Consider the following 24,370-nt stretch of genomic DNA (forward strand, 5'->3'; position numbering starts at 1 on the left):
TTGATAACTCATTAAATGAAAATGGACTAAAAACTCTAATTAAAAGGTACAGTATCAGGAGTTACCTGGTTAGGATCCTGGGCTTTCACTGCCATGGCCTGAGTTCAATCCCTGGTTGGGGAACTGAGATCCCACAAGCCATGCGGCACAGCCCCCCCCCCCCAGAAAAGGGAGAGTATCAGACTGGAGACAAAAGTAATACCAAAATATATACTCTCTGTAACAGACTCATTATAAATATTAAAACATAGGTAGGTTAAAGTATAAAGAATGGAGAACAGGTATACTATGTAAATACTAATTGAAAGAGATCAGCCAATATGGCAGAATAGAAAGACCCTGATTGAGCTCACCTCCTCTCACAAGCACACCAAAATTACAACTATTTACAGAACAATGATCAGTAAAAATCACTGGCACCTACAAGAAAAGATCTACAGATAAAGAAGGTATGACAAGATGTGTAGGAGTGAGGTTGTGATGTAGTCAAGTTCCAGCCCCCCAGGTAGGCAACCCATGAATGGGAGACTAATTATAATTCCAGAAGCTCTCCCCAAGGAGTGAGGGATCTGAGCCCCATTATCAGACTCCCCCACCCCAGTGGTCTTGTGCCAGGAAGACAAGCTCCTAGAACATTTGGGTTTGAAGGCAAGTGGTGCTTACTTTCAGGAGAACCAGAGGGCTAGGGGAAATAGAGACTCCACTCTTAAAGGCACAGACAAAAATCTCACATGCTCCAGGAACCAGGGCAGAAGTGGTAATCTGAAAGGAGCCTGGGTCAGACCTGTCTGCTCATCTTGGAGAGTCTCCCAAAAAGGCCAGAGGCAATTACAGCTCACTCTAGGGACAAGACACTGGTGACAGCCATTTTGGGGAGCTTGTTCTACAATGTAGACACTGTGCTAGCAACCTCCATTTTGGATTCCTCCCTCTAGCTTATCAGCCTCAGGACCCATCCTCCACCCAACAGCCCAAAGGTCCTAGTACATAGACGCCTCAAGACAAGCAACTAACTTGGAAGGGACAAAGCCCCACCCACTAGCAGACAGGCTGCCTCAAGACCTCCTAACCCCACAGCCGACCCTGGACATGGTTCTGCCCACCAGAGGTCCCAGGACCTGGCCCCACACACCAGTGTGTAGGCACTAGAACCAGGGCCCCCAGGGCCCTGCAACCAGACCCTGCTCCACTCACCAGTGGGCAGGAACCAGCCCCAGAATCCATGGTGCCACACACCAGCGAGCCTGCTCTAGAGTTGGGACCAGTCTCAACCACCAGCAGGTGGACACCAGTCGGACAACCACAGCCCTGTAGCCTGTAGACTCAGCCCATCCACCAGCAGGCCAGCACCTACCCTGGGACTGGCTGGGCTCTGACCCCACCCATTAGCAGGCCAACACAAACTTTGGAACATGCCTCATGCTGCAATGTCAAAAAATGGCCCCTCTCATCAGTGGTCAGACACCAGTTCTGGGACCCCTGGGCTCAGCTGCCAGACCCCAGGACCTGGTTTCACCCACCAATAGTGGACACCAGCCCCAGGGTCTCCTGGATTCTGCCCACCAGTGAGCTAGCACTAGCCCTGGGGTCGCCTGGGGTTTCCCAGCCAGCTGCCTTAAGACCTGCCCAACCAACCAGCGGCCAGCAGTCTCTGCACAAGGCAAAGCCTAGCAACCAACCAAACTGGAGGCCAACCAAGCCTACAAGACCACCCACAGTAGTCAACCTGTCACGACAGAAGGACCCATGCAACCCAATAGGGGGCACCCTAGAGCATACAGCTCTGGTGATAAGATGGGAGTGCACTGCTGGGACACAAAGGACATCTACAAAAGGCCACTTCTCCAAGGTTGGGAAAAGGTAACCAAACTACCAGATACACAGAAATAAAAACAGCAAGTTGGGTAAAATGAGGTGACAGAGGAACATGTTCCAAATGAAGGAACAAGATAAAACCCCAGAAGAAGAATTAAGTGAAGGGGAGTTAGGCAATTTACCTGAGAAAGAGTTCAAAGTACTGATCATAAAGATGATCAAGGACTCGGGAGAAGAATGGATGCATAGAGCGAGAAGTTAGAAGTCTTTAACAAAGTGCTAGAAAATATAAAGAACAACCCAACAGAGATGATGAATATGATAAATGAAATGTAAAATACAGTAGAACGAATCAACAGTAAACTAAATGATACAGAGGAACAGATCAGTGAGCTATAAGCAGAGTAGTGACAATCAGTGCCACTGAACAGAAGAAAGAAAGAAAATAAATGAGGGAAGTTTAAGAGGCCCCTGAGACAACATCAGGACACTAATATTCACATTACAGGCATCCCAGAAGGAGAATAGAGAAAGGGGCTAACAACATATTTGAAGATATAATAGCTGAAAATTACCCTAACTTGGGAAAGGAAATAGACATCCAAGTCAAGGAAGCACAGAGATTCCCAAACAGGATCAACCAAAAGAGGAACACACCAAGACATACTGTAATGAAAATGGCAAAAATTAAAGATAAAGAGAGAATATTAAAAGCAGCAAGGGAAAAGCAACAAGTTACACACAAGGGAACTCCCATAAGGCTATCAGCTGACTTTTCAGCAGAAACTCTACAGGCCAGAAGGGAGTGGCACGATATATTTAAACTGATGAAAGGGAAAAAGCTAGAAAAACAAGAACACTCTACCTGGCAAGGCTCTTGTTCAAATTTAGTGAAAAGAGCAAAAGTTTTACAGACAAGGAAAAGATAAAAGAGTTCAGTACCACCAAAACAGCTTTACAAGAAATGTTAAAGGGACTTCTCTAAGCAAAAAAGAAAAGACCACAACTAGAAACGTGAAAATTACAAAAGGAAAACTCTCATACAGTAAAGGTATTAAATCGTCCATGCACAAAGCTAATAGATTAAAACAAAAGTAGTAAAATCATCTATATCCACAATAAGCAGTTAAGGGATATCCAAAACAAAAAGAAAAAGTAAAATATAATGTCAAAACCAGTAATTGTGAGGGGAGAAGAGAACACATGCAAGGTTGTTAAAATGCATTTGAAATGAAGAGATCAGCAACTTAAAACAATCAATATACATATATACATATACATATACACACACGTACATATATTGCTATACAGAAACCTCATGGTAACCACAAACCAAAAATCCATAATAGATACACACACAAAAAAGAGGAAGGAATCCAAACATAACATTAAAGATAGTCACCAAGTCACAAGAGAAGATAACAAAAGAAGAAGGAACAAAAAAGAAGTACAGGGCTTCCCTGGTGGCGCAGTGGTTGAGAGTCCACCTGCCGATGCAGGGGACATGGGTTCATGCCCCGGTCTGGGAAGATCCCACATGCTGCGGAGCAGCTGGGCCCATGAGCCATGGCCACTGAGCCTGCGCGTCCAGAGCCTGTGCTCCACAATGGGAGAGGCCACAACAGTGAGAGGCCCACGTACCACAAAAAAAAAAAAAAAGAACTACAAAAGCAACCCCAAAACAATTAACAAAATGGCAACGAGAACATATATTGAATATATCAATAATTAGTTCAAATGTAAATGGATTAAATGCTCCAATCAAAAGACAGAGTGGCTGAATGGATACAAAACAAGACCTGTGTATATGCTGCCTACAAGAGACTCACTTCAGATATAAAGACACAGACTGAACATGAGATGGAAAAAGGCATTCATGGAAATGGAAATCAAAGGAAAGCTTAGGTGGCAATACTTATATCAGACAAAATAGACTTTTAAACAACGGGTGTTATAAGAGACAAAACATAATAATCAAGGGATCAATCCAAGAAGATGTAATAATTGTAAAAATACATGCACCCAACATAGGAAGACCTAAATATATAAACCAAATATTAAGATATAAAGGGAGACACTGACAGTAACAAAATAATAGTAGGGTACTTTAACATACATCAATGTGTCTATACAAAGAAAAAAAATCAATATGAAAACAAGGGCTTTAAATGACACATTAGTCCACATGGACTTAATAGATACACACAGAACATTCCATCCAAAAGCAGCAGAATACACATTCTTTTCAAATGCACATGGAACATTTCTCCAGGGTGGACCACATCATAGGACAGAAAACAACTCATGGTAACTTTAAGAAAACTGAAATCATGTCAAGCATCTTTTCTGACCACAATGCTATGAGATTAGGAATCAACTACAAGAAAAAAAACTGCAAAAAACACAAAAACGTGGAGACTAAATAATATACTACTAAACAACCAATGGATTAGTGAAAAAAATCAAAGAGGAAATAAAAAAATACCTGGAGACAAATTAAAACACAATGATCCAAAATCTATGGGACACAGCAAAACAGTTCTAAGTGGGAAGTATATAGCAATACAGGCTTATCTCAGGAAACAAGAAAAATCTCAAATAAAAAACCTAAACTTACACCTAAAGGAACTAAAAAAGAACAAACAAAACCCAAAGTTAGTAGAAGGGAAAAAACCATAAAGATCAGAGCAGAAATAAATGAAATAGATGCTAAAAACAAACAAAACAAAAACAATAGAAAAGATCAATGAAACTAAGATCTGGTTCTTTGAAAAGATAAACAAAATTGATAAACCTTTACACAGACTCATCAAGAAAAAAGAGGGGGTCTAAATCAATAAAACCAGAAATGAAAAAGAAGTTACAATTGACATCACAGAAATACAAAGAATCATAAGAGAATACTACGAAAAACTCTATGCCAATAAAATGGACAACCTAAAAGAAATGGAAAAATTCTTAGAAATGCACAATCTCCCAAGACTGAACCAGGAAATATAAAATATGAACAGACCAATTACCAGTAATGAAACTGAATCAATAATAAGAAAATTCCCAACAAACAAAATTCCAAGACTAGATGGCTTCACAACTGAATTCTAATGAACATTTAAAGAAGAGTTAACACGTATCCTCCACAAACTATTCAAAAAATTGCAAAGGAATGAACACTTCCAAACTGATTCTATAAGGCAGTGTCACCCCGATACCAAAACTATACAAAGACATCACAAAAAAAATTACAAGCCAATAACACTGATGAACACAGGTACAAAGATCCTCAACAAAATAATAGCAAACTGAATTCAACAATACATTAAAAGCATCATACACCATAACCAAGTAGGATTTAACTCAGGGATGGCAGGATAGTTCAATATTCGTAAATCAATCAATGTGATACACTACATTAACAAACTGACGAATAAAAACCATATGATCATTTCAATAGATGCAAAAAAACTTTTGACAAAATTCAATATCCATTTATGATAAAAAAAAAACTCTCAAGAAAGTGGGTATAAAGGGAACATGCCTCAACATAATAAAGTCATATATGATAAGCCCACAGCAAACATCATTCTCAACGGTGAAAAGTTGAAAGCATTTCCTCTAAGATCAGAAACAAGAAAAGGGTGCCCACTCTCTCCACTTTTATTCAACATGGTATTGAAAGTCCTAGCCACAGCAATCAGACAAAAAAAGAAATAAAAGGAATCCAAATTGGAAAGGAAGAAGTAAAACTGTCACTGCTGATGACATGATACTATACATAGAAAATCCTAAAGACGCTACCAAAAAACTACTAGAATTAATCAATGAATTTGGTAAAGTTGCAGTATACAAAATTAATATACAGAAATCTGTTGCATTTTTATAGACTAACAATGAACTACCAGAAAGAGAAATTAAGGAAACAATTCCACTTACAATCACATCAAAAAGAATGAAATACCTAGGAATAAACTTACCTGAGGTAAAAGGCCTGTATTTGAAAAACTATTAAGACACCGATGAAAGAAATTGAAGATAACAGAAACAGGTTGAAAGGTGTACCAGGTTCATGGACTGGGAGAATTAATATTGTTAAAATGACCATACTACCCAAGGCAATCTACATATTCAATGCAATCCCCTATCAAAATATCAATGGTGGGACTTCTCTGGTGGTCCAGTGGTTAAGACTCTGTGCTTCCAACGTAGGGGGGGTGCACGTTTGATCCCTGGTCAGGGAACTAAGATCCCACATGCTGTGTGGTGCAGCCAAAAGAAAACAAAAAAAATACCAATGACATTTTTCACAGAACTAGAATAAATAATTTAAAAACTGTATGGAAACACAAATACCTCGAATAGCCAAAAGAATCTTGAGAAAGAAGAACAGATCTGGAGGTATCACACTCCCTGACCTCAGACTATACTAAAAACACAGTAAGCAAAACAGTATGCTACAGGCATAAGAACAGACACACAGATCAATGGAACAGAATAGAGAGCCTAGAAATAAACCCATGCACTTATGGTCAATTAATCTATGACAAAGGAGGCAAGTATATACAATGGAGAAAAGACAGTCTCTTCAATAAGGGTTGCTGGGACAATTGGATGTGTAAAAGAATAAAATTAGAATATTTTCTAACACCATATATAAAAATAAACTCAAAATAGATTAAAGACCTACATGTAAGACTAAAACCATAAAACTCCTGGAAGAAAACATAGGCAGAAAAACACTCTGACAAAATTTGTAGAAATATTATTTTGGATCTGTCTCCTAAGTCAAAGGAAACAAAAGTAAAAATAAACAAATAGGACGGAATTAAACTTTAAAAGCTTTTGCACAGCAAAGGAAACCATCAACAAAATGAAAAGGCAACCTATAGAATGGGAGAAAATATTTGCAAATGATATGACCAATAAGGGGTTAATATCCAAAATATAAGCAGCTCATACAACTCAATATCAAAAAAAACCAAAAACAAAACCAATTAAACAATGGGCATTAGATTAAATGGACATTTTTCCAAAGAAAACACAGAAATGGCCAACAGGCACATGAAAAGATACTCACCAGCACTAACATCAGAGAAATGCAAATCAAAACCACAATGAGGTATCACCTCACACCTGTAAGAATGGCTATCATCAAAAAGACCACAGACAACAAATGTTGACAAGGATGTGGAGAAAAGGGAACCCTTATACACTGTTGGTGGGAATGTAAATTGGTGCAGCCACTAGGAAAAACAAAAACTAAAACTATCAATAGAACTACCACATGACCCAGCAATTCCACTCCTCAGTATGTATCTGAAAAAAATAAAAATTGTGATTTGAAAAGATACATGCACCCCAATGTTCACAGCAACATTACTTACAATAACCAAGATATGGAAGCAACCTAGGTGCCCATCAACAGATGAATGGATAAGGAAGATGTGGTGTGTACATACAAACACACACACACACACACACACACACACACACACAGAGGAATATTACTCAGCCATAAAAAAGAATGAAATTTTTCCATTTGCAACAATATGGATGGACTTGGAGAGTATTATGTTCAGTGAAGCAAGTCAGACTGAGAAAGACAAACACTGTACATTATCATGTATACGTGGAATCTAAAAAATAAAATGTATACAACAAAACAGAAACAAGACTCACAGACATAGAAAACAAACTAGTGGATACCAGTGGGGAGATGGAAGGAGGGAGGAACAAGCTAGGCATAGGGGATTAAGAGGTACAAACTACTAGGTATAAAATAAATAAGCTATAAGGATATATTGTATAGCACACAGAATATAGCCAATACTTGTAATAACTATAAATGGAGTTTAACCTTTTAAAACTGTGAATCACCACGTTGTACACCTGAAATGTATATAATGTTGTAAAATCAACTACACTGCAACTAAAAAAAACAAGAAAGAAACGGAGGGAGATGCTCTAGATTAAAAGACATTTAAGACTTTTTTGGAAATTAATTAAAATTAATTCATTTTACATTAATTAAAATTAAAAATAGGGACTTCCCTGGTGGCACAGTGGTTTAGAATCCATCTGCCTGCCAATGCAGGGGACACAGGTTCAATCCCTGGTCTGGGAAGATCCCACATGTCACGGAGCAACTAAGCCCGTGTGCCACAACTATTGAGCCTGAGCTCTAGAGCCTGTGTGCCGCAACTAGTGAGCCCATGTTCTGCAACTACTGAAGCATGCACACTTAAAGCCTGTGCTCTGCAACAAGCAAAGCCACTGCAATGAGAAGCCCGCACGCTGCAATGAAGAGTAGCCCCTGCTGGCAGCGACTAGAGAAAGCCCACACGCAGCAACAAAGACCCAACACAGCCAACAAAAAAATAAAAATAAACACTAATCATAAGAACGCCAGAATGGTTACAATAGTATCAAACAAAATAGATTTCAGAACAAAGAATATTATCAGGGATTACGCAAGGCGTTTTATTTTATTTATATTTACTTATTTATTTTTGGCCGCACTGTGCAGGGTGTGGGAATCTTAGTTCCCCAATCAGGGATCAAACCCATGTCTCCTGCACTGGAAGCGTGGAGTCTTAGCCACCGGACCGTCAAGGAAGTCCCAAGTAAGGTATTTTATAATGATAGAGGGGGTCAATTCATGAGAAGATATAACAATCCTAAATATGAATACACCTAAAAACAGAACCTCAAAATATATTAAAAACTGATAGAACTGAAAAGGAAAAATAGAAAATAGAAAAATCCACAATTATAATGTAAGATTTTGATTTTCTTCTCTGTCACTGCTATAACAAATAGACTGAAAGATCAATAAGGATACAGAAGACTTTACCATACTAATCAACAAATTTGACCTGATTATTTAGAGAATACTCCATCCAATAACACTAGAATATACATCCTCTACAAGTGCACACAGAACATCCATCAGATGGTACAAAAAAAGTCTCCATAAATTTAAGAAGAATGAAATCATATACAGCATGTTCCCTGATTGTAACAAAATTAAACTAGAAATCAATGACAGAAAGCTATCTGGAAAATCCCCAAATATTTGAAAATTAAACACACTTCCTCTAAACAATCAATGGGTCAAAAAGGAAATCGTGAAAGAAATTAGAAAATATTTTCAACTGAATGAAAATGAAAATACAACATGTCTAAATTTGTTAGAGGGAAATTTATAGCATTAAATGTTCTACTGGAAAAAATAAGTCTCATATCAATGATATAAGCTCCCATATACAAAATAAGAAGAGTTAATTAAACCCAAAGTAATGAAAAGGAAAGGAAATAAAAATATAAGAGCAGAAATGAAGAAACAGGAAACAGAAAAATAATGGAGGAAATCAATGAAACCAAAAGTTGGTACTTTGAAAAATCAGAGAAATTGATAAACCTCTAGCCAACTGACCAAGGAAAAAGGTGAGTCACAAATTACCAACAACAGGAATGAATCAATGGCATTGCTACAAACTTTACAAACATCAAGAGGATAAAAAGAGTAGATTTTTGAACAACTTTGTGACAATAAATTTTATAACTTGGATGAAATGGACAATTCCTTGAAAGACACAAATTATAAAAGCTCACTGAAGAGAAAAAAAATTGATAACATGAATAGCCATAATTGTATTAAGGAAATTGAACTGCTAGTTAAACACCTTCCCACAAAGAAATCTCCAGGCTCAGATGGCTTCACTGGTGAATTCTAACAAACACTGAGGGAAGAAATAATAGCAGCTCTACACAAATTCTTTCTGAAAATAAGAGAATACTTCCCAACTCATTCTGTAAGACGGCATTACCTTGATACCGAAACTAGACAAAGATATTGCAAGAAAAACCTGTAAATTCATCAAGCAATATATGAAAAAAGAATCTATCATGACCAAGTGGGGTTTATCCTAGGGATAAGCTGGTTTAGCACTTCAAAATAAATCAATATAACTCACCATGTTAATTTAAAAAGGGTAAAAACCATATAATGCAGAAAAACCAACAGACACAAAAAATCTTTTGACAAAATTCAACAGCCATTTGTGATAAGAATGATCCGCAAACTAGAACTTCTTCAACCTGATAAATCTGATAAAGAGCATCTAAGTAAAAATTGTCACTAATGTTACACTTTGTCAAAGACTAAATACTTTTCCCCTCAGTCAGGAATAAAGCATAAATGTTTGTTCTCACTGCTTATATTCAACATGCACTGAAGGTTCTAGACAATGTAGTAAATAAAGCAAGACAGAAATAAAAGGAATACATATTGGAAAGCAAGAAGGAAAACAGTAACTATTCACATATGACATGATTATCTATGTAGAAAATCCTAAAGAATCTACCAAAAAATTACTAGAATAAGTTGAGAATGCAGGTTAATATAAAAAAATCAATTGCATTTTCATATACTAGCAATAAACAATGGGAATTTGAAATAAAAATGAATAGTATTTACAATAGCATAAAACCTAGGTATTAATATAACAAACATTTGCAAGATTGGTACACTGATAACAAAAAAACATTACTCAGAGAATTTAAAGATCTAAATAAAAGGAGATGTGCCTCATATTCATGAATTAGAAAACTATATTATCATTATTGATTACTATTCTTGAATTAAACTATTAATGCATATTTTAATATTTTCCTCTCCCCTAATAGATTGTCTTAAACATTCTTCAAATGTGCTTCGGGTCTAATTCTATGAAAACTGTAAGATAAGAGTTAATTGTTTAATGTCATTGGTACAGAGTTTCTGTTTGGGATGTGAAAAAGTTCTGGAAATAGATACTGGTGATGGCTATACAACATTGTGAATGTACTTAATGGAACTGCATTATATACTTAATGATGGTTAAAATGATAAAATTTTATGTCATGTATATTTTAGCTCTCACAATTTTTTTTTTTTTTCAGTATGCGGGCCTCTCACTGCTGTGGCCTCTCCTGTTGCGGAGCACAGGCTCCGGACGTGCAGACTCAGTGGCCATGGCTCACGGGCCCAGCTGCTCTGTGGCATGTGGGATCTTCCCGGACTGGGGCACGAACCCGTGTCCCCTGCATTGGCAGGCGGACTCTCAACCACTGCGCCACCAGGGAAGCCCTATTTAATGTATATTTTAAAACACACACACATACACACACACACACAGTTAAACAGAAAAGTGTAAGCAACACAAACATCCATAAGGGAGCACTGGGGTGAGCACTTGGAGGATGGGAAAAGGAGCAAAGGTGTTAAACGGGAAGATAAGTTACCAGTATGAGAGAGACACCCATGATGATATCGGTGGAGATAAAGGGAACTGAAATATAAGGAATAAGATTCACCACTAAATGGTCGTGCAGTGGAAAAGAGACCCTTAACTCAAGTTAGCTGTGTTAGCAGGTGGGTAGGGGCTGGGCCCATAAGCAGGTTGAGGGGAAAAAAAAAGGACTAAAATGGTAGGAGATAATGAGGTAAATCTTGGGCATGTGCCTGAAGTATCTGTGGAAGACACAGGAGGTGGTATCTAGTTGGAGGTTGGATACAGTTTTGACACCCACAACAGAGATTTAGCATTAAAATTATTTGAGCATCATTAGAATAACAGTGGTAGATGGTGAATAAGAACAGGAGACTATACGGTGAAGAGAACCAATACAGAATCTGGAGAACAACAGTATTTAAGAGGTCCAATATATACAATGGAATATTACTCAGCCATAAAAAAGAACAAAATAATGCCATTTGCAGCAAAATGGATGAACCTAAAGATTGTCATACTGAGAGAAGTCAGACACAGAAAGACAAGTATCATATGATATCGCTTATATGTGGAACCTAAAAAAAAGGGTACAAATGAACTTATTTATAAAACAGAAGTAGAGTCACAGATACAGAAAATAAACTTATGGTTACCAGGGGATAAAGCGGGGAGGGATAAATTGGGAGATTAGGACTGACATATACACACTACTATACATAAAATAACTAATAAGAACCTACTGGGGCTTCCCTGGTGACGCACTGGTTGAGAGTCCACCTGCTGATGCAGGGGACACGGGTTCGTGTCCCGGTCCGGGAGGATCCCACATGCCGCGGAGCGGCTGGGTCTGTGAGCCATGGTTGCTGAGCCTGCGCGTCCGGAGCCTGTGCTCCGCAACGGGAGAGGCCACAACAGTGAGAGGCCCGCGTACCGCAAAAAAAAAAAAAAAAACCTACTGTATAGAACAGGGAACTCTACTCAGTACTCTGTAATGGCCTATATGGGAAAAGAATCTAAAAAAAGAGTGGACATATATATGTATATGTATAACTGATTCACTTTGCTGTACACCTGAAGCTAACACAACATTGTAAATCAACTATACTCCAATAAAAATTTAAAAAAAAAAAAAGAGATCCAGGAATAAAGATGAATTTTCTGAAAGAAAGAACCAGAATAATGTCTTTGAAATCAAGAGCAGACTATTTCATGAGTTACACTTCTAGTTCAGTATGGTGATCTAAGTATATTCATTTACTTATCTCGCATGTGAACATAAAATTAGAAGAAACTGAAAAATAGGAATAAATCTATAACACATACCACAGATTTTTAGGAATTATTAGCAGCTATGAGCAGAACTCAAGGATCCGAGAGGAGAAATACAGGATTCTTGGTTTTTGCACAATCTGCCAAAGCATAGCTCTAGTCTCAAAGCCTCAAAACAGGACTTCTTGCCACTTAACTAATAGCAATCTATCAATTCCATCTCCATTTTGACTGTTTTTGTTTTTGTTTTTTTTTTTTGCAGTACGCGGGCCTCCCACCGCCACGGCCCCTCCCGTTGCAGAGCACAGGCTCCGGACGCGCAGGCCCAGCGGCCATGGCCCACGGGCCCAGCCACTCCGAGCCATGTGGGATCCTCCCGGACCAGGGCAGGAACCCGCGTCCCCTGCATTGGCAGGTGGACCCCCAACCACTGCACCATCAGGGAAGCCCCTGTTTTTATCTTTGCAAGACAGGTTCATGAAGTAACATATTCTCATTTAATTTGAGGAAATGCATTTTTGTTCTAGCACTGCTTCTGGAAGAACACTGAGAAAAGATGTTGAATGATTATACCCACTTAATGTGTGAACACTGCTTAAAATTAGAAGGAGCACTCGTGGGAGGTAAAACTTATCTGACCAATATGGGAACAAGTGGGGACTGCTTTCATGAAGGGGAAGATAAACAGGAGGATTTTAGTACAAGAAAGGGAAATGCGCAAATATTCTTAAAAACAACAACAAAAAACTATTTCAGAAAGGAGAAAGGAACCATCATCTCACCTGAGCCATGGTTTTGAGATCTGCAAGAGATGACCCGTCTTCCTTTGGGCTCCTTTTTAGAAAAGGGGCGGTTCCTAAGAAGGCAAAATCAAGATGAAAAGAAGCCACATGCCACTACACATGCTTTTAAGCTCTCTTATGACTTACGACTCAAGATTGACTCCATTTCCCTTGCTTTGGTGCTTGTTCACTCTATATATTCCACACCAATATGGGGGGAGAATAAGCTAGACAAAAATTTTATCCCTAAAGCCAGAGATACAGGCTCCTGGGGTAATGGGTTAGATTTTGGGCAAGCCCCCACCTCTCTAGAACTATCTTTTCTCTCCTAACCTGCCTATTATTATTAACTACTTCCAAGCTGTTCTCCATTAAGGCTCTACCATTTACATCATGACCAGCAATACGTGAAAATTCTCGTCACCCCATACCCTCATGAGTACCATGGATACAAACTTCCTGATGCTTGCCAAGGTATACACTGTGATTCTAGTTCTTATTTTTCTTATTATGAGAGAAGATAAGCTTCTATCCACAATGTTTAAAAAGCACCTTAATTTTTGTTTGTTTTTTAAATAAAAGCCAGGCCAAGCCAGGCAGCAAACTCCCCACGGCAGCCACCACCGCCATCCATCTTTAGTTTCTTGTCTGTGAAAGGTCTCAATTTTTTCACTTTTCTATTAACTTATTTTTATTTTCTGGATTGATATTAGATCTTTTTTAAAGGAAGGAAATTAATTCTGTAATTACTTAAAATATTTTTTATAGTTTTTCTTTATCATACACTTTATTTCCTTTATATATTTGAGTGTATCTGGACTTTGTATTTAGTTCCACTGATCTGTTCATTTAATTGCCAGGATTACTCTGCAGTTATTACAGTTTTAAAACATATTTTAGGGGCTTCCCTGGTGGCGCAGTGGTTGAGAATCCGCCTGCCAATGCAGGGGACACGGGTTCATGCCCTGGTCTGGGAAGATCCCACATGCCGCGGAGCGGCTGGGCCTGTGAACCATGGCCGCTGAGCCTGCACGTCTGGAGCCTGTGCTCCGCAACAGGACAGGCCAAAACAGTGAGAGGTCCGCGTACCGCAAACAAACAAACATGTTTTAGTATCAGGTAGGCTTACTTCCCCCTTCATTATTTTTCTTTAACAATTTTTGTCTTGTTCATTTTCTCCTAAGAACTTCAGAAAGTTTAAAAATTTTACTGAAATTTTAATGAAACTCCATGAAATGTTAGGGAGTTTTGACAATTTATCATGTGTCCCTGGTCCTTTTATTTAAGTCTTTAATTTTTGAGTCCCATCAAAAATTTTTTTATACATCATGATGTCTTTTGTATCTTATATTTTGATGGCCACTGGCAACTTTCCATAGTTTTTTGATGCATATATACACATACGCACAGACACATATATGAAACCTGTTGATTTATTAATGTCTTTTCTAGCAAACCTCTGAGTTTTCTAACTGTTGTCATTGTTTTGAACAGGATGGTAACTTAGAAATTTTTCTGCCTCAGACTCAGCAGATGTCCCAAAGATGATAGGCAAAACAATCTTTCAATTGTCCCTCATTCTAAGATAAAGTCTTGTAAAGTAGCTGACTGCAACGTTTTGCTACCATTAGTTTACCTCCTACTTCAAGAGGCTGAGAAAAGGGAATGTCTCTTTAAGAGAGCAAATTATTTTTAGAACATAGTTTTCTAGGGGGAAGAAAAGTAGGTGCTTCTCACTCCCTTATAATAAACAAGGGGCTCCTCAGACCCTGATGCCACTATAAATCAAAGTGGTGAGAGAATTTGGGGGGGAAACGAACATGTTTCCAGGATTTGGGTGGTGGTGGGGGGGAGCAGGGTGGTGGTGACTAAAGTGGCTAATTATCACCTGAGCTCCAGATGGAACCCACGGATGGAGCATGCCTAGGTTGGTTTGGATCCTGTCCAAGAGGACTGATGGGAGAGAACAATACCTACCAGAGTAGGTGGGCCACTGCATGCCAAGAGGAGGCATCTAGAGAAGTGGCCATGCCCATGAAAAGGGAACTGTATTTGGAAGTTCCCAGTAGTGGGGTCTCTCAGAAGGTAAATATGACTTACACTAAATTATAACGGTACCAGTCATGTTAGCCTCTTCTTGTCCCTGACTTTTCTTTTCCAGCTCCCAATCCATTCCAGCTGGAGACTATCAACCTAGAGGGAGTAAAGAGGGGACAAAATAGAGGTTGAGGAATTAGAGAAGAAACTGATCATGTTTTCTTTAGCGCAGCAGACTTCCAACAGGAGGGAGAGTTTTTGCTTTTAAAACAAGTTAGTGTGGGAGGGAGGGAGACGCAAGAAGGAAGAGATATGGGAACATATGTATATGTATAACTGATTCACTTTGTTATAAAGCAGAAACTAACACACCATTGTAAAGCAATTATACTTCAATAATGATGTAAAAAAAAACAAAAAACAAAACAAGTTAGTGAGACTTCCGTGGTGGCACAGTGGTTAAGAATCCACCTGCCAATGCAGGGGACACAGGTTTGAGCCCTGGTCCGGGAAGATCCCACATGCCGCAGAGCTACTAAGCTCTAGCGCCACCACTGAGCCGGCGTGCCACAGCTACTGATGCCCATGTGCCTAGAGCCCGTGCTCTGCAACAGAGAAGCCACCACAATGAGAAGTCTGCGTACCGCAACGAAGAGTAGCCCCCGCTCGCCGCAACTAGAGAAAGCCCACACACAGCGACGAAGACCCAATGCAGCCAAAAATAAATAAATAAATTTATTTTAAAAAATAAATAAAATAAAATTAAAAAAACAATTTAGAAGTATTGATTTCTACAGTGAATACTTTATTCAGCTAAATGAGACTGATCTTGTGTTTAAATGTTCAACAGATTTTTTATCTTCATAATGACTGAAGAAATTATTGAAACTTTACTGTCCAGGAATTCACCCAAATAGAAATTCTGAGAGTAGCAGTTATGGGAGAAAGTTTTTTGTGTTCTCCTAATGATGTTCTACTTATGTCAACATACTGGTCATTAGTCAATATGGGGTTTCACAATATACAATTGTTCCATCTGAAAATTATGTTAATTTTACCTCCTCCTCTCCGTTTTTAAAATCTCTATTTTTTTTTACTTGTCTAATTGCCAGAGTCAAATTCTACAGGCATATAAAATGGACAATATTCAGACAATATAAACAATACATACATAGACAATATAAATATATACATAGACAATAGACATAATAAATATATACATACATAGACAATATAAATGTTTATATGTATAAACAATACATAATACATACTTAACTAGTCTTGCATCTACTTTCTCAAATGCTCAATCTCAAATGCTCCATCTCAGTCACACAACGAGCCTGACACATTCCTAGTCAACGTGAATTGTGCAATTACTTGTGTGCACAAATACTTCAAAATTTGACATATTCACAGTTATATCATCCACTACACAATCCTAATCCCATAGACACAATTCATGCATAATCTCTCAGAGCCCATTACATAATTCTACACAAAGCTGCAAAATTTTACTCACAAACCCCTTACTGTTGCCTCTCCAAAGTCGCATACAGTCTCAAACACAAATCTACTCGCACCTAATTTAAAAATTAGACACACGCAGAGACCCTCTCACTTTCATAAACAATAGGTTCCATAACGTTACACAGAGTAACACACGTTACACACACACACACACACACGCACAAGACCAGGCACAAAAAGCTACACAAACAGAACGCCTGTGTGTGCCAGGCCGAGCTCACACCCGCCTCGGCGTTCCCAGCCCTGGCTCCCAGTTCCTTCCCCTGCCTAGGTTCTTGTTTCCCCCCTCGCTTTCCTCCCCGGCCTTCTCTCAGCCCAGGTTCTGTCTTCTTTCCTCGCTTTTCCCAGTCCTGGTTCCCACCTCCCTGCTCGGCAATCCCCACCGGGTACCACAATCACCAGCCTGCCCAGCGCCAGCAGGACCCACCAGGCTCACCTTCGCCTACTGGCCAGCCATCTGCGCTTGCGCACTCCAGCGCTGGCTCTACCTCCCAAGAGTCTCCGCGGCTCCTTCTTCGCCGCTGCGTCTCAGGCGCGCCTTCTCGACATCCGGGTTTTTGCGGCCTTGAACTACATTTCCCACAGCCCCTGGGCTGCTTTTGAAAAGAACTTTGATATTTGGTTCATCTCTGATTCCCTTCTGAGGTCCTCTCAGTCGTCGCGCTCCGAGTGGTAACCTGAGTCTGGGCACGGCGGGCACTCACGGTGAGGAAGCCCCCACCCTCTGGCGCACACAGGACGTGTGGAGCCTGGAGCTCAGGCCTGTGTAGGCGTGTATAAGAGTGTGTGAGCGTTTGTGGCAGTAACGAGGCGGGGTGTGTGTGCGGTGATGAGGCCGTGTCTGGTGCAAGATGCGGGACCCTTTGGGTGACCGTGATCGGCTGTGATGTTGAGGTAGGTGACACTGTGGGGCTTGAGACCGCCCTTCAGAAGACGATGCTGTTGTTACGTAGTATGGTGGAAGAGGCTTTTAATTTTGTGACCGGGTCGGAGTTTGGTTGTGTCACGGGGTAGAGCTTCATTTCTGCAGTTCTGGTTTAACGTCGGGACTGAGGCGATCTGTTGAAGATCTCCCTGAGAGTGTATCTGTGCCTGTCAAGACAACGATGCCTGTATTAACCAGAGTTGCACTGAAGCACGGCCTGAGCTGCTTTTGTCAGCACCTCCACCTCCAGTGCCCAGACTCCAGTGCTTAACGCAAAAGTGGGTATCAGTGAAGTGTTGCCTGCCTAGGGGCCAATTTTAGGTTCTATTGTTTCTTAGTATCTGTATCCTTTTATCACTGCTTTCTCTTTTCTCCCACTTTATAGCCAGGACAACAGCTGCAGAGAAATGGTCACAAAAAGGGGAGTCAGATATTTGAGTGGTGGGATAAAGGTTATATACAAGCAAGAAAGCACAAACCTGTTTTTGGAATGAGTTTTGGGGCTGGGAGTGTCCCTTAGGCAGAGTCCTAGGAAGACCTGTAGAGAGCCTAGGAGTAGGATTCCTTCCTCAGAGGATCTCTTTTGGGAGCTGAGGTCAAGTTCCATGTTTCAGAACCACATCATTTCCAAAGCTGTCTCCCCAGGAAACTTGCTGTGAACTTAGAGAAAGTTTCAGCTCTGGTTATCAGTGACCCTGGCCTTTCCCTTTGATACTAAGAAAGGTTAGTGGTACTCCCATCTCCCCTTTACTTCCATCTGAGTATGTGTGTGGTAGATGACTGAGCTTGGGTGGTGTTGAAGAATTTCTTCCAGTTTAGCCAGTTCATGCTCTAAGAAAGGTCTGGTGTCTCATGAGTCCTTACTCCCCTTCTCTTCACCCTTCCCCTGCAGTGCAGCTCTCTGAAAGAAAAGCCCTGGGGAAAGGAAAACGTTACAGAGCATACCTGAAAACCAAGCTCAAGGTCAGGGATTTTGTTGTTGTTATTCTCTTTGTTTTAGTTTTTCAGAAAAGGGAAGTATTTGCTCTCCTCCTGAAATGGTTAGGTTACAATTAGGCAGGGCCTTGTGATGTACTTTGACTAATAAAATGTGGTGGAAGTGAGACTTTCAAGATAAAGCCTTAGGAGGTCTTGCAGCTTTTGCTCTTTCCCTCTTCCTGCCTTGAGACCACCAGGTACTAAAGGCTAAGACTAGCTTGCTTGAAGACAAAAGATCACTTGGAGACAGAGGCCAAGCTAACAACAACAACTGCCAGATGTTTCACTGAGACCATTTGGTCCCTCCAGCCCCCACCAAGCCACCAGCTGGCTGCTGTCACCTGAGTGAGATCAGCAGAAGCACCGCTCAGCCAAGCCAAGCCCGAATTGCCAACCCCCGGAATGATGAGCTAATTAATGGTTTTGTTTTAAGCCACAAACTTTTGGGGGTGGTTACATAGCAATAGATATCTGAAACTGCTGTTTAAACTTCTAGACATTTTCTATCACCCTATACTGATATAATTGTATTGGTCAACCTGCTTTGTTAAGTGATTTCTCTACTGATGTTATACCTTGAAAATATTCCATATCCTAAATTTTCTACAACTTTGCATTTTTGTATCTAAGTGTTCTATTACATGGTTATTTTATAATTTATTTAACCAATAACTTTCCCGAGCAACTCCTTCTTCTTCCTGTCCAACTCCCACGTCTTCACCAACTTTACATTCCCTTCCAGGACCTTAAGGGGAACATGGGTTCCTGTCATTTCAGGGGTATGTAGACTCAAGAATGTGGCATTGACTTCTGCTGAGTGTGTATAGGTGACTCACCCCACTCACAAGAATTTGTTCAATATAGGTGTGATATAGGACCAATGTACATTTATTTAACTAATAAACTGGGTCTCCCTGATTACAATATCTCTTTTCCATTTTCCAATTCAGAATCTGCATTCTGGAGTCATCTTAACTTTCATCACTATGACTCGTTGGGGAATGTGACTCTTTAGGGTGCTTAGCTATTTGAAGGATTGGTATGATTCCTGGAGATGGAAATGGGCATCTCTGCTGTGTTGTTTCAAAAGTGTCATCCTCCTAATACTTCAGGTTACTTTTTCAACTTCCTTTTCTGTCTGATGACAAAGGGAATGGTCTGAATTAACCACATCAGGCCTAAATCCCATTTCTTCTCCTATGTGCAGGTTTTATTATTTAATTAATTAATTGATTTCCAAGGCAAATGTGGTTTCCTTGTTAGTTTCTAAGGCTAGTGGAGAGGTCGGCCAGCAAATCTGAGCCTAGTTGAGGGGCAACCAGTAAGAGGAATTCATTGTGTATAAAATCTTGGGAGTCAAGATTTAGGACCTTTAAGGTAGTATTTGAGTCACTCATTTGAAAGGCTTCATGTCTATGAAGAAAGTTCAGGCCTCTTAAGATAGAATTCAAACAACTACAACAATACACTCCATGTATTATATTCATATCTCCTATCATTTCTTTTGTTCTCAAAGAGGGAGGGATTAGCTCTATTATTTTTTTCTGATTATAAAATTAGATTCTTAATTCAGAAATTTGAAGAATACAGAAAAGCTTAAAGTAAAGCTCATCTAGAAAGAGCTTATTTGTTCCAAATCATCTCACCTATTTCTCTGTGAATTAACACATGGATATAGCCATATAGGATTTTGAAATTCAAAACAGAATTATACTGTAATACTGTTTTGTCATCTATCTTCTTCATCTAACCTAATATAGTGAACAGCTTTTCATGTCATCAGATGACAAACTGTGTCATAATTTTTTGAGTACGCTGTTTGGATATACTATAACTTTTTAAACTGTTTCCCTATTGTAGGATATTTAAGTTCTTTCCAGCTTTTCCTCATTATTATACAGTGTTTTACTGCACACTCCTTTTTGTGCACATGTGTAATTATCTTTTTGACAGTCTCAGAAATATTGACAATGAGGCTTTCGTAGTTAAAACCTGCTTATACATCTTTATTAATTGCCCTGCTTAAATTTTCACCAATATACAACACAGTATGAGAGTGTCTAGTCTACTAATGTAGGGCATCGTCAGTCTTTTAAATCTACCAATCTAGTGGAAATTGTTTAAATAAATTATGCATGTTCAGGTTTCACTCAATGTAATAAAATCTGGGCTTCTGGATAAAAGTCAGAATTGAAAGAGAACTGGTTTTGTAGTTAAAGAAATGTGGATTCAAAACATAGATCTGCCATTTATTGAACATGAATGATTTCTTTTTTTTTTAATTTAAAAAATGGTTAAATTTTTGGTTGTTTCAAGTCTTAGTTGTGGCCCACGGGATCTTTCGTTGTGGTTCGTGGGCTCTTTGTTGCAGCGCGCGGTCTTCTCTCTAGTTGTGGCACTCTGTAGTTGTGGTGCGCAGGCGCTCTAGTTGTGGTGCGTGGGCTCCAGAGCGTGTGGGCTCAGTAGTAGTGTGCGGGGTCTCTAGTTGTGGCAGGCGGGCTTAGTAGTTGTGGCACACAGGCTTAGTTGCCCCACAGCATGTGGGATTGACCAGGGATCCCCAACCAGGGATCGAACCTGCGTACCCTGCATTGGAAGGAGGATTCTTAACCACTGGACCACCAGGGTAGTCCCAGAAATGATTTCTTTTCCTTTCTTTTTAATAAGACTTTTGCAGAATATAGAGCCCAGACCTTAAAATCCTAGCCTGGTGATTTGTTTTATAAGCCCATACAACCACCATTTGATAAAGATAAAGAAACTTTTCAACATCCCAGAAGGCTCCCTTCATGTCTCTTTCCAATCAGTATACCACAAAATTAACATTATTTTGATGTCTAACACAGTAGATTCGTTTTGTCTGGTTTTTTTTTTTTTTTTTTGTGGTATGTGGGCCTCTCACTGTTGTGGCCTCTCCCGTTGCAGAGCACAGGCTCTGGGCGCGCAGGCTCAGCGGCCATGGCTCACGGGCCCAGCCGCTCCATGGCATGTGGGATCCTCCTGGACCGGGGCACGAACCCGTGTCCCCTGCATCGGCAGGCGGACTCTCAACCACTGCGCCACCAGGGAAGCCCTGTTTTGTCTGGTTTTTGAACTTTGTATAAGTGGAATCATACAGTAGGTTCTTTTGTGTCTGGCCTCTTTTACTCAATATAGTGTCTATAATAGCATGACTCTACATATGTGATAAAATTGCATAGAACCAAATATACACAGAAACACAGATACAAACGAGTGCATGTAAAACTGGCAAAATGTGAAGAAGTACTGTGTATTATATCAATATAAATATCCTGGTCATGATTTTTTTTTTTTACAAGAAGTTAACATTGAGGGAAACTGGGTGAAGTTTATGTGGGATCTCTCTATATTATTTCTTACAACTGCATATAAATCTACAATGATCTCAAAATAAAAAGTTAAAATATAAGTACATAGCTGGGACAAGCAGTTTGCCATTTGGAAAAAAAAATTATATCCATACGTCACATCCTGTCATAAGAATAAACTCTAAATAGATCAGGGAGGTAAACGTAAAAATATGAAACCATATAGGCCCTAGAAGAAAGCATCGATGAATTCCAGTTTAACCTCCGGGTAAGGAAGAACTTTCTCATTATGACTCAGAAAATAAATGCAGTAAAAGAAAATATTGAGGGGCTTCCCTGGTGGCACAGTGGTTGAGAGTCCGCCTGCCGATGCAGGGGACACGGGTTCGTGCCCCGGTCCAGGAAGATCCCACATGCCGCGGAGTGGCTGGGCCCATGAGCCATGGCCGCTGAGCCTGCACGCCCGGAGCCTGTGCTCCGCAATGGGAGAGGCCACAACAGTGAGAGGCCCGCGTACCGCAAAAAAAAAAAAAAAAAAAAAAGAAAATATTGAAAAATTTGAAATATTCAAAGATTTGACTATAATTAAAAACACATAAAATCAAAAGACAGCTTACAAATAAATATCTTTATCACAGATAAAGGGCTAATACTCCTGTATTAGTTTAATAGGACTGCCATAAACAGAATACAACAGACTGGGTGGCTTAAACAACGGAAATTAATTTTCTCACAGTTCTGGAGGATGGAGGGCCAAGATCAACAAGTTGGCAGCTCTTGTTTCTCCTGAGGTATCTTCTTGGGTTGCAGATGGCTACCTTCTCACTGTGTCCTCATATGGCCTTTTCTCCTACACACCCATCCATGGTATATCTCTCTATATGTCCTAATCTCCTCTTATAAGGACACTAGTTAGATTGGATTAGAGCCTATCCTATCAGCCTCATTTTAACTTAATTACCTCCTTAAAGGCCCCATCTCCAAATACAGTCACTTTCTAAAGTACTGGGAATTAGGAATTCAAAATTTGATTCAGCTTAAAGTTCTGATGCTTCACATCAGCTGAACTTTTACCTGCAATGGCATCTCTCTTTCTGGAGCTGGTTTACTCACTGCTTTCTCTACCATTCAGGGCTATCTCCTTTTTTCCAATGAGGAAATCTCATCTGGCTTAGTGATATAAAGTGCTATATATAGAAAAAGGTGTGGGACTTGGCTCTGTGGTGGTGATGTCAATCAAGGAAGAGGAAGAGAAAGGCCAGAGGAAGATAAGGTCACCTTAGGTGTCAAGAAAATGAAGCCTCAGTAAAAACAAAACGCAGTTATTTCTTTCCAGTTATACAAATGTCAGATCAGTTCTTCAAAGGCTCTCCAGAGATTTCCTCCAGAAGGAAAATACTTCCAGCGGGCAGATTATAAACAATGAGGGGAAATACTCTAAACTGGCAAAACCAGACTCCAACATCACATCCTTGTGGTTACATCCCTCCGAGCAGAGTTCAGGCACTTACTTTCCACCTGGGAGAACTTGATGGACATCTTCAGAAGCAACAGTCCTGCAAATGACAAAAACACTCCAACTCTACAAAGCCTAATCCCATATGACCCTGGGAAAAAAGGGAGGGTGGATCAGGCACAAGAGCTAGGCAGCATATACAAGGAATTTCTCTCCCATGGTTCAGCTTTCTGAGTCCAGCAAGGATATACTAGTTTAATAAATTCCAGAACTTCCTCACAATGAGATAACTTACAGAAATTTAAACTTAAGTATAATTTCTTTATAAGAACAATGTATTGATTTTAGAATATATACTTTAAGGAATTTTGTTAAAGGGAACTTCTTCAAAAATAGGTGAAAAAAACTCACTGTTGTAAGTCTTTAGGTTAGATTTACAGCTCAGTGTATTCTAAACACAGTCGGATATGAATGATTTATGTTTCCTTCCAACAAACGTGGTTTCTAAGCATGCCTGTGGGTGTTCTGCCTAGAGAAGAAGAGCTAAGAGGCTCACAGCTTGGTCTTGCTGCTTTGTTTTCTTGATGGGGGATTTATTTCACTTCTGAAATATTAGCCATAATTCCCTATATCCTGTGAGAAAATCACCTTGCTCCATTAGTTTCCTTTTGGACCCAATATCAAGAGATTCAAAACTATAAGCTTGACTAGAAAAAATTCATTTATACCCAGAATTCCTGTGAATTCACAATAATTAGGACATGGAATCAGGATACAGAGCAGAAGATATAGAGTTGGAAAATGGTAGAATCTAGTAGTTAAACAGTTAAAGGCTGAGGACTTTGAAATTTAAATTCTGCTTCTATCTCTCAGGAACTCTGACATTTCACAAGTTATTTCAGCTCTTGGTGCCTCACTTGAAAAATCGGTTTACTGGGAATGATAAGGATACCTCCCTCACAGGGTTCTCATGAGAATTAAAT

At 39.7% G+C, this 24,370-nt stretch overlaps 2 protein-coding genes across 5 annotated transcripts in view; one reads left to right on the forward strand and one right to left on the reverse strand.

Annotated features, from left to right (window-relative positions):
• ZNF567 (zinc finger protein 567) overlaps positions 1–17,177 on the reverse strand; it is a 29,935-nt gene extending 12,758 nt beyond the window's left edge. For 2 of the 4 annotated variants that reach the window (XM_029212076.1, XM_029212082.1), the window contains exon 1: positions 66–207. In XM_029212076.1, the coding sequence (XP_029067909.1) occupies positions 66–95 (30 nt within the window). In that variant the 5' untranslated portion in view covers positions 96–207. The other 2 variants (XM_029212089.1, XM_029212097.1) reach the window with 2 other exon arrangements.
• Positions 17,178–17,232: 55 nt separating this feature from the next.
• LOC114889366 (zinc finger protein 461-like) overlaps positions 17,233–24,370 on the forward strand; it is a 38,169-nt gene continuing 31,031 nt past the window's right edge. Inside the window, exon 1 of the mRNA XM_029212615.1 lies at positions 17,233–17,404. The gene's annotated coding sequence lies outside the window, so the exon portion shown is untranslated. The remainder of the gene's footprint in view (positions 17,405–24,370) is intronic.

The sequence above is a fragment of the Monodon monoceros genome, unplaced genomic scaffold (genome assembly GCF_005190385.1).
Source record: "Monodon monoceros isolate NGI ecotype Baffin Bay Population unplaced genomic scaffold, NGI_Narwhal_1 Super_Scaffold_10, whole genome shotgun sequence".
NCBI classification, from domain to species: Eukaryota; Metazoa; Chordata; class Mammalia; order Artiodactyla; family Monodontidae; genus Monodon; species Monodon monoceros.